The sequence below is a fragment of the Vulpes vulpes genome, chromosome 13 (genome assembly GCF_048418805.1).
Source record: "Vulpes vulpes isolate BD-2025 chromosome 13, VulVul3, whole genome shotgun sequence".
NCBI lineage: Eukaryota > Metazoa > Chordata > Mammalia > Carnivora > Canidae > Vulpes > Vulpes vulpes.
The window spans coordinates 125793999-125806775 of NC_132792.1; the positions used below are offsets into that span (position 1 = coordinate 125793999).

Below are 12777 nucleotides of genomic sequence, written 5' to 3' on the forward strand. Positions count from 1 at the left end.
TTGGAAGAGAAGAAATTGAAACCCAGAGAGACACTGAGCTTCCCAGGTCGCACAGTTAGCATCAGCAGTAGCTGGGGTGGGATTCCCCAACATGGCCAAGCTGTGAACTGTTAACGTGGAAGAGCTGCTCATGGCGTATCCCCAGTGGGACGATGGGCCCCCATGCTGTGTTGTGTGCCATTGCTGATATTTTAGCATCCATCAGAGTAGAAGACAGTGTTGGAAAGCCTGTAGATTGGCGGGCAAGTAGCTCAGGGCTACAGGGGGCTCAGGCCTCTGCACAGTCTCCCCTGGCCCCAGGTAGACTGTGGGGGGTCTCATTGTCTCAAGTGCAAGGCAGACCAGGGAGGTGTTGGAATGGCCCCTGAGGCTTTCCACTTAAGAGCATTTGCTCGGCCTCATCACTGGGATAGGACCTTAACTGTAATCAGACCCCACCATTCCCCTGCCCACCAGCCTCCAGTGGCTCAAACTCTGCACTCTCAATCCAAACTGCTCACACTGAAGTGCACAGCCCTGTCAGGTCCCTGCTCCTGCTCCACCTTGCCATGCACCCCACCCCCCTACCCCACCTGTGATGGGCCACCCCTTGAAGGCGCCGTGCCTTGCCTTGCCTCGGGATGCGTGTCGCCCATTGTCTCTGCCTGTGGTGCTCTTTTCCCTGACATTTGCATGAACAGCTCTTACTCCCTCAGATCTCAGCTTAAATGTCACTTCGCCAGAGAGCTTTCTTTAACCTCCCAGCATCTAAAGAACTGTGCAGCCCATTGGCCAACGCCTCCCCCACCCCTTGATTCTGTACATTGACAACTTGCTGATCTTCTGGTTAACGTGTTTGTTTCTTTGTTTACTGTCTGTGCAACTCAGAGGCCATAACCCTGAGGAGAGGGGCTTGCTTTCCCATTCGCTGCTGGCCCCAGCTCCTTGCTGGGTATCTGGCCTGGCGTCGGTAGTCAGCAAATATGTAGGAAGCGAAGGAATAAACACGTTATGGCAAGGGCCTGTGGTTTCCCGGCCGGGAGGAGGCCCAGTCTTTACAGATGGCACTCTTGCCGGGATTTTGTGCTTCGACTTCCCTCCCTGCATGACGCCACAGTGGCACTGAGAGGGTAAGGTCCCTCAGCCTCGGCCTCTTGGAGGCTGCTCTCTTTGGTAGTAGAGCTATGACATTTGTGGAGTCGTTTAAGACACCTAAACATGTGGTCTCTGGAGTCACAGGGATAGGAAGGCTCCACAAATGCAGAGCCAGAGCGCGTAGTTGCTTGAGAAGGGTAGGAGTCCCATCCTCATGTGGAAGAGAGCCTAGAGGCTGAATCTCAAGGAAAAGGAGCTGAAGAGGTGAAGAGAGCCCGGTGGAGTGACTATGTCACACCTGGCCCTGCCACTCCCTCCCTGGAAAGGGGGTGCAAGGCTGGGTAGTGTCCCCGAGACCTAGCTGTGCCTGGGAAGCCATCCCCCTGAGAAAGTACCCGGAGTTGGACAGCTTCGAAGAACCCTAGTTTTGGTTTTATTGAAGTGCCGGGTGAACCAGTCTGGAGCATTCTTTGTTCTGGACACACTGCCTGAAGCGTGAGGCTGAGTCCAGAATGACGAACACCCTACAGATGAGGGTGGGTGCAAATCTGGGGTCAGGGGACAACTGATAGATACCGGTAGAGCAGCACCCACGTCCGTAACTATGGATGAGTTCAGTCTAAAGCTCTGCAGTGTCTGCTGCCCTGGCCGTCAGGACTCACTGGATTCCAGAGCCCTGGCTGTCAAGATCCAGATCCCTTCAAGGGTCACCTTGCCTGCCTTCCCCTCACTCCAGACTCCCACAGCACTTGTCCCCCTGAGAATATGTCATTAACAGGCACACTGTGGCTTTGTTTCCAGAACTTATAAAATGAGACAGAGATGTTGAAAGTGTCTTAAGTCACCCAGCAGGGTTTCTAGAATATCACCTGAACCTGGCGTTTCAGCTTCTCTATCAGTAAAAGAATGGCACATCATGATAGAATGTTTCATCACTAACAGCAGGCTGTTCTTGAGAGACTCTACATCATTGTAGACTCAGGGAGCACTCTATATGCCCAGTGACTCCGGGTTCTGGACTGAGACAGGGATCAGCAGGAGGCTCACACATTGGAGTCCCTCACATCATGGGTTCCAGAATCCACCTGCTGTGGAAGCCTGTGAACCTGTGGCTGTTGCAGGCACCTGACCCCGGAAACTCGAGTCCAGCAGCAGCACCCTACGTCTGTTGGATTTCCCGGCTCAGGGCCTCGGCAGGGGGAGCAGGTGACAGCACCTGGAAGGACCCCCCCCACCCACCCACCCCTAGGGGTGCCTTGGGCAAGGTTGGAGAGCTGTAGCTCCTGGGTTGCCCCGGGCACAGGGGCCAGGTCTTCAGTGGGATGGTCGCTGGAAGGATCCTAGATCTCCTCAAGAGGTAGATCAAAGGGGATTCAAGGAAACCTCAGCCTATGATTACTTGTAACAAAATCTTCTCGCAGCTTTGAGGGGTGTTGCTGGCGAGTGGCCCTGCAGCCGCTAGAGCATGAAGGTTTGTTCATCAGAGCCCTCCGTGGTACTCTTAGTGACTGCTGTTTTCCCACTTGCCACCTGGCTTTTAGGACAGAGTAGAGTTACTTTTTAGGACAAATCAGCAGTTAGACGGCCAAGTGTTTCTTGCCTACAAACAGCTGCGGTCACATGCCAGATTGTTCTCCCTGGTGTTAATTGAACAGATTTTGGAATGTGTCGTCTTGCATTCTGTCCCTTAATGGTCCTCTGCCTTCCTCTTACGAGAAAAGAGGATTTCTTTGAGATCGAGTAGCTCTGAATGCATGTAATTACATTTGCTGAACACTGTAAGGAAATTAGGCTCCTTGGGCCGTGGATTCTGATTTGGGATGGGGAGTCGATCCCTGCTTTCTGGTTTCAGACGTGTCTTGTGTTTTTAGCATGGCTCCTGTATGTCATCAGCATCGCAGGAACACGTTTGTAGCTGTTGGGGGGTGTGACAGTCTCTGACTGGGGCAGTTTGCTGCCCCTCCCTCCACAGCCCCCCACCTGTGGGCACAGGGCACCCCCCCAACAGGATCAGATACTGGCCCCTTGCTGTGACTGAGCAGGAGGAAGCCGAAGCGAGTGGTGTAATCAGGCTTTAAAGAACCTCAGGGTGTGGGCTCTTGCTTGCTCATCTGTGAGGTTGAGATTTCTTTATGTTTGGAAACGTGATTTGTTTGTTACCAGAGTGACAGAATGAAGACTCTCTTAATTCTCAGCTGACGTGCAGCCTAGAGCACTAGATGCTCCTCCTTGGACTGGAAGCCCGGTGCCTCCCGTGGAATGTGAAAGGCCTGCTGACCAGGGCCAGGCCTGGGGCCACCCAGGGAGCCAGGGCTATGTGGGCCCCAGCCTCCCACACGGGCAGTCTGGGGGCCCTGTGCACATTCACTGCGCAGAAACATGCAGCCAAACAAAGCTGTTAGTGGGGAAACTGTTTCTTTGAAATGTGATTGGCATATGTCAGAATGTGAACATGAAGCTTTCAGCTGCCTTTTCTCTAGTTTTTATTCTTTGTGACTCAACACCAGAAAGTGCATACTGCCTTTCGTGCAGCCAAAAATACTGTGGAAGGTATTTGATCTGAGTGATGCATGTGGTTTGCTTGGGAACCTAACCAGTATTTGATAAGGAGGCAGAGATCAGTGGTCTACACGGAGCAGGGATTCCCAAATCCTCTTCATGGATTGGTTCCCACCTAATCCAGTGATATTTTCTAGTACATTCGGGGCCACAAATTTTGGTTAGCAGCTTGACCCCATTTCTAGAATCTTCTGTATTCAGAATAGAATACTGAAGAGAAGGACAGTGAGAAAAGAGTGCAAACATTTGCTCTCCAGAGGAATGCATGTCCTCAGGGAGTATAGAGTATTATCCTTGTGTGATAGGGTTGGTGCCCCCCATACAAAGGCCTGTGTGCTGATGTGACATCCATGCTCCTGGAGAGGCTAGAAAGTTTAAAGAATTGACACTGTGCTCCCTATAGGGATCTGAGGAAGTAGAATTATTTTGCTTGAGGAAAAGGTTAGGTGTTTGAACCCCTCTTCTGGTGCTTCCCCCGTGGGACAGCATCTGACCCCATACAACTGGAGGAAAGCAGGAGAGGCTTCGTAGGCACCTCCTGCATAGATGGGGAGCCCTGAGGGTGGCCGGACTTGGCCCAGTGCCTGGAGCAGGTACACAGGAGATGGTATGGCCAGGGTGACCAAATATGTGACCACATACAAGGAAGAGCTTCCTGGCCGTGCAGGACTTTAATCACTAGGAACATTACAAGAAGGGCTTCGGGATGGGGATCATCTGAGATCTTTCAAATACAGGAAGGCAGGGAAGGTGAAAGGGGCAGCCCAAGTGAAAGCGGCTTCCTTCCAGGCCTTCATGTCTCTGCCTACTTTTGGTTTCCTGCAGAGCTAGTGTTAGATGCTGACATCTCACCCTCTTTGTCTTACTCTCTTCAGTCTGGTTTAAAGTTGCATCTTACAGGACACCTGGGTGGCTCAGGCAGTGAAGTGTCTACCTTTGGCTCAGGTCATGATATCAAGGTCCTGGGAGCAAGTCCCAGTCCCGTGTCAGGCTCCCTGCTCAGCAGGGAGTCTACTTCTCCCTCTGCCCTTCCCCTGCTTGTGTGCACGCACTTTCTTTCTCTCTCCCCCCTCTCTCTACGTCTCACATAAATAAATAAAATCTTAAAAAAAAAAAATTATGTTGCATCTTAGGGAACCTGGGAATGGTGACCAAAGGCAGGTATGAGATGGAGAGTAAATAATGTCAACAGTGTCAGATCAAGGATGCATACAAAGCTTGATTTCACAGTCACACCTAAAGCATCCCCCCAACCAAAAAAATAAATAAATAAACCACACATTTGAAGGTGTTGGGACCAGATGCCAGACGGATATTTCTGGTGCCTTAGGACAGACTGGCTTCTGTAAATGTTGACGTGTAGTTTCATGAAATTGAAGATTACTGAAGATTGTTCGCTCCATCTTATTTTTAAAAATCTGGTTTTCTTCGATAGTAGTTCCTTATAGTGTCTTGAACCTTAAGATGTTCATGGCTTGAAGGAGACGATGTGATGGTGGTATTTCTTCACAGATGGTGTGCTTAAAAGGGAGATCGTTTGGGGAGTTAGTTTAATTCCTCCGTGTTGTGTTAAGAGCCATGAGTTTGTAGGAACTTGCCGTTGTTGATGTTCATTGTGCTAGAAGTTAGAACCACATAGACCAGTGATACCATTGCAAAGAGTAACCATGACGTTAAGTGGCCACTCTCTGCCCGCAGATGACGAGGACGGTATGGACTGCGTGGACAACGAGCGGCGGCCGCACTTCCCTCAGTTCTCCTACTCCGCCAGCGGCCGGGAGTAAGGCCCTCGTTCTGCTCCTTCACTGTCATCCCAGATTTCTTCCTGAAGACGATTCCTGGACATCACAGCAGTCGTAGCTCTTACAAAGCAGGAGCGCCTCCAGACACCCCAGCCCACTCTCACCCCCACAAGAACACACATGTACGCAAACACACTTGTTTGTTTTTGCATGAAATTGTATCTCCGTCTACGGTCTCATGCTGCTGCTGCTACTGTCTTACTATTCTAGCAACTTTAAGAGGTAATTTTACAATCTTTGGAAGTCATGAGCCCACCATTGTTCATTTGTGCACCAGTTGTCATCTTTTGATCTTTTAGTTTTTGTTTTTCCCTAACAGTGAAGGCTAAATGAGATACACTGATTCTAGGTACATTTTTTAACTTTCTAGAAGATAAATCAAAAACTAATTAGACTAAGAAGATTTAGTTTATAATTCAGAACAAACAATTGTGGCAGGGTGGTGATGTGCATATGCAGAATTTTAGGAAGGCACAGGAGATCAGTGCGTACCATGGGGATCTCGCACCCAGACCTGGCCGGAATCCATAGGGAAGCATCTGAGAGAAGGACCGAACAACTGTTGAGCTAGAGCGATAGATACACACGTAGTCCCTGTTGGACACTGCTGAGGAAGCCCGCTATTCCACCTGGACATCCAGATTTCACGGGCGGTCGTTGGCAAGATGAACACTGTTCTTCCAGGGAAGGAGGCATATGCACAGCAGAGGCAAGGTCGCTTACAGGCTCTATGACACGATTTGCACCAGAGAGCATTCCCCCCCCCCCCCCCCCCCGTGCTTGAAAACCTTTTTCCCTTCTTGATATTTATCACCTCTGATGGCTGAAGAATGTAGACAGGTATAATGATCCTGCTTTTCACCAAAATTTGTACACCAAGGTAAACAGGTGTTTGCCTTATTTGTTTTAAGTTTTGACTTTCAGTTCTTCGTGGATTAGCTTTTTCTCGGATGTTAAACCTTTGAATGTCCTTTTATGATTTTGTTTATATTGCAGTAGTATTTATTTCTTAGTGAAGAAAAATTGTGTGTCATGTTAGCAAATGCAGCTCCAACTTACATGAACTAGACTCACTGCAGTTTATTTTGACCCATGTGCAAGGAATGTACACGCCAATGAGAATCATGCACTTTTTCTCCTTTGTAACAAAATCTGATGAGGCTCTGAAATTGTACATATTGGTTAGAATTGGGCTCTGGGAGAAGAGATGCTGGCACTGAACCCCTTGGTGCTCAAAGTGAGAAAATCCCCAGGTCTCCGTGCTGAGGGGTTAAGGAGATGGAAGGATGTTGCTGTTGCTCGTTTGAGATGGAAATGCTCTGACGGCCTGGTGACATGGGGCCGTGAAGGAAACAGAATCTGCGTGACCGTGACAAATGCACCGTACTTGGCAAAATGCACACATCTCGAGTATTCAGAGTAGACAGTAAGGGATAAGAACCTGGTGTGTTTATTCCGATCATGGTACATTTATCACTGAATTAAGCCATCAGGGAGAAAACAAAACAACACACAAAAAGAACACCTCCAACTTTTCTTTTTCTGTATATACTCATGTCCCCAGATTCCAACATTTCTCACTGAAAGGGGACATGTATGCAAACCTCATCTTTCTCCTTCATTAATGATGATCTTCAGATTAAACCCTTTGGTGCTAGGAGCTGACATTTTCCAAAGCAGCCTATGAAGTCCAGGGGCCGGGGCCGTGGCTGCGATCCTGGAGAAGGATGTGGTCACCCGATCTGACAGCTCCCCGTGGAGGACGGCAGCGTGACGTGGGATCACTGTTGTCAGAGGAGCAAGTGACTTTCTGAGGAGGATGAATCCCATTCATATGCAGATGTCTTAGCCTCGGACGCTGGAGTGTGGATCTGTAGACGAGACACCACTGCTGGCGGTGGGCAGGCCACTGGGACTGACGGGGGTCAAAGGGCATTTTACTAAGGCAGCTAAGACATATTCAGACATAGGTTTTATCCTAATTTTTCATCTTCCTACCTGAGTGAAGTTCATCCTTAGCATGGAGTAGGAAGTTACAGGAAATGGTAGTTCATTCTTACTTACACATGTAGCTTCACTTCTTCCCCCTTGGAATTCTGTTGACTGTCTCACCTGGACCAGAGAGTAGCCTAGAAGGTGTGTCCTGTAAGTCGTCTCGCATCGTCAGGGCCGAGGGGCGCGGGTGCGAGGCCGAGCGGGCGGCTGAGGCGCCCCGTCCCGCGGAGCCGCGGAGCCTCTCGGCCCTTCGAGGGGGAGGCGACCCCGTACACCAAGCACTTCCGTAGCTGCCCCCCCCCTCAGGGGACTTCCGTGACCTTGGCCAAGGACACCTCCTGAGGACGGGTGACCGCTGGCCAGGCCGCGAGCCGGGCTCGCTCCCTCGGGCCGCAGGCGTCTCCGTGGCTTCCAGGCGCAGCCTCCTCCGCTTCACGCTCGCCCCCGGGGGGAAGGGAGGGCGGGAAAGCGGACGCGTGCGTGAGGGTGCGTGCGTGCGTGTGCGTGTCCGTGCGCGCGCGTGCGTGGAGGTCCCGCGCCGCCCCGCCCGACTCCCCTGGCGCCTGCCCTCTCGCCTCCGCGCCGCCATGGTGGGGGGGGGACGGGCCGCGTCTGCTCGGTCGCTGGCAGGCTGCTCACAGCTTTGCTTTCTACACTCACTCCGTAGCGTCAGTCCAGTATTGTTTGCAGCGCCCGGTCCTGGTTCCGGCTCCCTCCAGCTGACTGTTCTTGCAGGGGCGCCTCGCTTCTCCTCGAGGGCAGGAGGGAGGGCCGCCCTACTAACTGCAGGGTCTCTGTATTACACCTCAACGTACACACTTTGCTGCTACTGTTCGTACTGTCTACAGTAGAATCTCCTTATCTTGCTCCTGGTAGTGCGTTACAGGCAAGCATGAAATGTAAAGTATTTATTTAAATAAAAAGAAAACCTCTAAATTGGTAATTGAATTACCTCCCTGTAGCTTTATAGTTTGTGACATTTCTTGACCTTGCTAGTTCTTTCATTAGATCCGCGCAAGATCTAGTCATCTGGTTAAGGATTTTAAGCAGACGCAACTATGAACCCAAGAAAAACTGTATTACTATTATTGTCGGTCATACTAAAACTGTTCATTTCTTTAAGCATATGACCCACAAGGATGTGAAATAACTACAAGAAACTGTTTTTGTACACTGTACATCCTTAGTATTTTTACACGTATATGATAGGGATGCACATTATTTTCCTTCGTACAGACGGCTTAAATAAAGCACTATGTCAATCTGCTACTTCTCTGTTTATTGTTGTTGGACGTGGTTCTGTAGTCTCAGAAAATGGAACATTATTCTTTTCTGGAAAAAAAAAAGGATTCTTAATAGCTCCAGCTGGTATTACCCCCCCCCCCCCCCCCCTAAAGCGTGCAGGAGAATGACGTCCGTCTCTCATAGCCCAGGTCACACACAGGATGGCCGTGCTCCTACTTCACTAAGATGGCAGCAGTGCGGTTGTGCCAAGGCGGACGAGGGGCCCCACCTCTGACGGGGAGGTGCCGACCGCTCCGCGACAGTTCTGGGGCAGGAAGAAGGTCTCCTTCTAGCTTCCCACCGGGCGCTCGGGCCCAGGACGCTTCAGGAGTGTCGCTCCTCGGTAGTTGAGTCTTCCTGAGGACGTTACCCATGCGGCTCTGCAAACTTCTTCCTCAGAGTGTGTGTTGGCAAACGAACAAACTTAGTCGTGGGTGAGAGGTGGGTAGGGCGGCTGGCCTACAGCCTGACCATCTAGACTTGTTTTGGATGGGGCCTTTTTCTGATTTTACCTCATAAACCTACTCTTGTACAGACTTGGCTTTGCTCACGTGACTAATTGGCTTTGGGACCAAAGTCAGGCAGGCACGCAGGCGTGTGGCGCACGCCGAATCCGAGGGCATTCTTCCGTGTGCTCTTACCGCACAACCACCGGCATGGACAGATCCAGGAGGCTGACATAAAGTGACCTCTATAATTCTTTAAGGGTGCTATTTGTAGAATATCGTGTGATTTATTTACTGTAGTCCTAAAACAGAATTAGGGACGACTAACCGCTCTTACGTGACAACCTTGATGTCTAGCACGTTAGAGCAAATCAAACACTGAGTCCAGATAGAAGTTCTGCTCTCTCAGGCTGGAACCTTTTCCATGCTCCAGAGACTTGAGAACAGGTCTTTGCGTGTGTATCATCCCAGCGCCTCCAAAGCCTAATCGCGGCCCTTCCCGAGAGGCCACAGGGGGCCCAGGGAGGGGGGCCGGGGAGGGCGGGGAGGGGGGGAGGCCTCATGCCTGCCGGCTAGCCAGGAGACCTGCCTGAGGTCTGGGCCTCCGCCCGCAGCCTTGCCTTTACTGCTTCACTGTCCTTCTCAGAGACAACACGACACTTTCAGTGCCCGTTTCTATTACTTTTAAGCATCTGAGGGCTTAACTGTGTGTAGTAGAAATACTCTCTTAAACTAATGATCTGTGTACAGATACCTGCTAGACCTCGAAGTCAATTTTGTAATTCCACGAAGTACATTTGTAGGCTTCTCTCAGATACCGCACATTGGAGAAGAGACCCGACCACCAAGCCAAAGACACTTTCTTGTCTGTTTTCGTTGTGAACAGTGGACAGGATACAGAGTGCTTCCTGATGCCTCCTGACTGTGCAAAGAGTAGCAGGATGATAAATAATGGGAGACTTCCGAGATGTTGATTCAAAGCATAAGCAGTGGGAGGATGATCCCTAGCTCCTGAAGAGGGAAGGAAACGTGAATGGCAGGAAGAAAGTCTGGTCCTTCGTACCCTTTGGCCTAGTTAAAATATGTGCCTTTTTGGTGTGTTTCATTCATCACTACAAGGTAAAAAGGAAACATTACAATTCAGGTCTTTAAAAAGTTCATTTATTGAAATCCATATGTGTAACAGCATTACAAATGAGCATATCTAAAAACATAATCACTTCAAGCCATTTCTGGAAACATCCTGCAGGAGGGCTCCTTGTCCGGCACCAGAGCTGAGCTGCAGCCCGCCCGGCTCGCAGGTGTCTCCAGGCAGTGGACAGGGAGCGGACCCAGCAGCCCGCTGCCCTCCAAGGCTCTGGCCGCTGGCAAGGTCGTGGTGCGTTGTGGCATCTCACGAACAAATCAGATGAATGTAAATATCTCTTTGTAAACCATTTCTTTCACTCTGTTTCGTCCAGGTCAGCAATCAGATTGTTGCATGCTGGGTAACTGGAAAAAAAAAATGAAAATAAAAAGTGAATTTAAATAGATCCTGTTCTTCCCTGTGATTTGTCTTCGGCTGGTTGAGAGGTACCCCTTCCATGTTTACAGAGAAAAACAACTCTTGCTAAAAATGCAGAGAGTGTATGTAAGCAGACGCAGGAAAAGCTTGTGCTCCCCCCAACCATGGATCAAAGGCCTTGTCAGATAGAAGGGTGAAGTGAACTATTTTGTTTAAAGGCTTTAAATCTAAAAACCACCTGGACTCCAGACGTGTGTCTGCCTCTTGAGGAAGGGCAGTCCAGTGACAGGGCAAGGCTGGTGAGCCACCACTTCCCTGTCCTGGGAAGCAGACCTCGATCCATGCCAGGGTGTGTTTACAGATTACAGCTGCTGAAGCTAGAACAAAAACAGGATGTAGGCCGTGTGTCTCTCAGAAATTCCTAGTGAAATCAAAATGAGCTAAAACCTCCCAAATTTTTAGAGTCACTTTATTATAACATCTATAAAGGCATTTTTTTCACATGGAAACCACCTCCTGCATGCTGGAAGAGGGAATTTTGTGTATCTGGCCTCTTCATTTTAAACAGGAATAAATCTGGGGCGCCTGGGGGGGCTCTCAGGAGCCGAACCATCTACCTTCGACTGGTCACGATCTCAGGTCTTGGGATCGAGCCCCACATCAGGCTCTCTGCTCAGCGGGGAGTTGCTTCTCCCTCTCTGCCCCTCTCCCGGCTTGTGCTCACTATCTCTCTCAAATAAATAAATTCTTTTTAAAAATAAAAATAGAAAAATAAACAAGAATAAATGTTTCAAGACTAGGTCGTGAAAACTGGGTTGAAGGAGTGACAGATCAGTGGAGTTGAGAATACCATTGTCTGCCCTGGTCCACGTGGCTGCTCAGGTTAGCTCAAGCCACGGCCAGAAGCGGTGCCAGAAACCACTGCAAACAGCTGCACTCCACACAAGGCCCCTACTGTCTACCTACCCTGTACCACATGGGAAGATGAATAAGGCACAGTCCTTGCCCTCGAGGAGCGGGAGGTCGTAAGATGGTGCGCAGTCCCCTCTGGCTGGCTCGCAACCATCTTCCAGAAAGATGCGTGGGCCTTTGCACACACCCCAATGCAGATTCCTGAGCTAGAATCGGCAGGGGGGCCGGGCCCTCTGGGAACCCAGGCTAAGCTACGATTACTTGAGGATTTCCAACACAGGACAGTGAGGGAGGGATCAGAATTCACGCAAGAGAAACAGGGAATTCAGTCTGTTGCCTCTTTTGAAAAATGCAGAAAGGTAATGTTTACATCCGGGCAGGCCTCTCCCGCCTCTCCCTGGTGCCGGATCTGTGAGTGGGAAGGCAACCAGGGCGCAGGGGCCGCGCATCGTGAGAACCCGCGGATGCGCGTGCGGAGTCCGAGGAGACGCAGAAACGGGACAGGCAAGAGGAGGACGGGACCGGACCCCAGGTAGAAGCCCCCCGCCCCCGGGCCCCGCACAGGGCAGAGGTGAGGTCCAGAGGCGTCTCAGACTGTAACCCGAGCGTGAGGGCGCGGGCCTCTGCCGGGTGCGCGGGGCCTGCGGTCGGGCGCCGCCTCCCCCTCCCCCTCCCCCTCCCCGGGCCCGGCCCGGGCGTGCAGGTGCGAGCCCCGCAGCCCCAGCCTGCGCTCCCTGCCGGCCTGACCCTGGGCTTGGCGGTGATGCCAGGCCCGTCGGGGGCCGCTCCCCGCGCCACGCCGCGGTTGGGGTCTCGTGTTGCCGGAGCTTCGGGACCAGCCTGCCCGGCCCGGGAGCCAAGCGGGCGCCACCGTCCGGCAGGAAGGCCCCGGGGCCGGCGGCCCGTCTGAGAGGCTCCCACGCCAGAAAGGCGCCCCTCCTAGCGCCCGCTGCTCCGCCCCCAACAGCCTTCTCTCCACAAACCCTCACTTCTGGGTCTCTTCCTGGGGTTTGACTTGAAATTCGGAGCCGAAAAACGGAGTCTCCGCGGGTGCTGCGAACTGCGCCCCAGCCAACACACTGGGGTCCGCTGAGCCCTCTCTGCCCCCGGGCGGCCGCTACGCCTGGCCTGGCCTGGCCTGGCCCCGCGTGCTCAGCCTCAGCCTCACCCGCATTCCCACCACCCGCGGCTCCTCTCTGCG

General features: G+C 51.6%; 2 protein-coding genes across 14 annotated transcripts in view; one reads left to right on the forward strand and one right to left on the reverse strand.

Moving 5' to 3' along the window:
- The window catches only part of AKT3 (AKT serine/threonine kinase 3), a 307964-nt gene extending 299265 nt beyond the window's left edge, over positions 1–8699 (forward strand). For all 5 annotated transcript variants that reach the window (XM_072732864.1, XM_072732865.1, XM_072732866.1 and 2 more), the window contains one exon: positions 5332–8699. In XM_072732864.1, coding sequence (XP_072588965.1) covers positions 5332–5417 — 86 coding nt within the window. In that variant the 3' untranslated portion in view covers positions 5418–8699. The remainder of the gene's footprint in view (positions 1–5331) is intronic.
- Positions 8700–10305: 1606 nt separating this feature from the next.
- Positions 10306–12777, reverse strand: part of SDCCAG8 (SHH signaling and ciliogenesis regulator SDCCAG8) — a 241697-nt gene continuing 239225 nt past the window's right edge. For all 9 annotated transcript variants that reach the window (XR_011996324.1, XM_026003400.2, XM_072732861.1 and 6 more), the window contains one exon: positions 10306–10651. Coding sequence is in view for 8 of the 9 variants with exons in the window: in XM_072732859.1 (XP_072588960.1) it covers positions 10603–10651 (49 nt within the window). In the remaining variant the exon portion in view is untranslated. The remainder of the gene's footprint in view (positions 10652–12777) is intronic.